The 1,166-nt window shown below is 50.6% G+C and overlaps 1 protein-coding gene across 1 annotated transcript in view; it reads left to right on the forward strand.

Annotated features, from left to right (window-relative positions):
* SIDT1 (SID1 transmembrane family member 1) overlaps positions 1-1,166 on the forward strand; it is a 64,992-nt gene that overhangs the window by 60,519 nt on the left and 3,307 nt on the right. Inside the window, exon 24 of the mRNA XM_025214444.1 lies at positions 331-441. Coding sequence (XP_025070229.1) covers positions 331-441 — 111 coding nt within the window. The remainder of the gene's footprint in view (positions 1-330; positions 442-1,166) is intronic.

Below are 1,166 nucleotides of genomic sequence, written 5' to 3' on the forward strand. Positions count from 1 at the left end.
GGTGCTGAGGAGCAGGTAGGGAAGGGCACAGTCTGGCCATGCATCTTGAATAGAACTTGTCAAACTCCTGGGCTGGCAGCAAATAAAGGGCATGCCAGGGCCCTGCAAGCCCTGGCAGCCCTAAAGGGATGTTCTGGCTCCTTGTGGAGAACAGATGCCCTGTGCATGACCCATCCCTGTGCATCTGTTCTCAAGTGTACACGGGTTGGGGCTGTCACTCTACATTGTGCCCTCTGTTGAGAACATGTGCCTGGTCTGACCTTCAGGACATGCCTTGTGATAGTGTCTTGCTGGACTGTTCTGTGACCCTGTCCCTCTTAACCTTTTCAGCTTCGCAGCTCGGAGAAGCTTCTGCCCATTCCGCTGTTCTGCATCGTGGCCACTGCCATAGTGTGGGGAGCTGCCCTTTACTTCTTCTTCCAGAATCTCAGCAGCTGGGAGGTAAAGGCCACCCCTTCGTTCAGCCCTGCCCATCTGTCCGTCTCTCTCTGTCTCCTGGTTCCTCCATCTCCTTGTGCCCTGCCTCCTTTCTCAATTCCTTTTAATATCCCACAAGAAATTATTTTAGGAAAATGAGTCCTAGGCCACTAAAAAAACAAAGAATGGTGACCTCCTTCAGCTCATGCAGAAGACAAACGCTGTCATGGAGACAGGCCCTAAATAGCCAGTGCTGGCATAGCTGTAGCTGAGGGGATTATTTTCCATGCTGCTGACTTGCACATCCATTTGTGCACTACTGGGAAAGGAGAGGGCAACACAGTGCTGATTCTGAAGAGGCTTTGGCTGAATGTTGGTAAAGAGACAAAATGTCACTACATCTTGGTAGGACCTCAAGGAAGCTCTCAGGACCTGAAGAATTCCTCTGGAGGGCTGTTTCTGTGGAGGGCAAATGCCTCTGCTTGTGTTTTTTGGTGGGTAGTGTAAGGGTCTTTGTCTTTCCAGTCCACATCTTTACCTCCAGGGTTTCCTGATGTTTGAGTGCTCTCTGTCCAGTTCTTATGCTCCCTAGTGCATAGAGCACTTGTTTCAGATGTTGGTTCAGGGCCAGGAGAGAGCAGCAGAGAGCAGTGGTAGTTAATCATTTGCCCACTTGCTAGCCTAGTTTTGGATCCCATTTCCCTCTGGATTTGGGACAGTTCAGAGGTGTCTCACTGGTCCAGCAGGAA

This window comes from Alligator sinensis, unplaced genomic scaffold (assembly GCF_000455745.1).
Source record: "Alligator sinensis unplaced genomic scaffold, ASM45574v1 scaffold317_1, whole genome shotgun sequence".
Lineage (NCBI taxonomy): Eukaryota > Metazoa > Chordata > Crocodylia > Alligatoridae > Alligator > Alligator sinensis.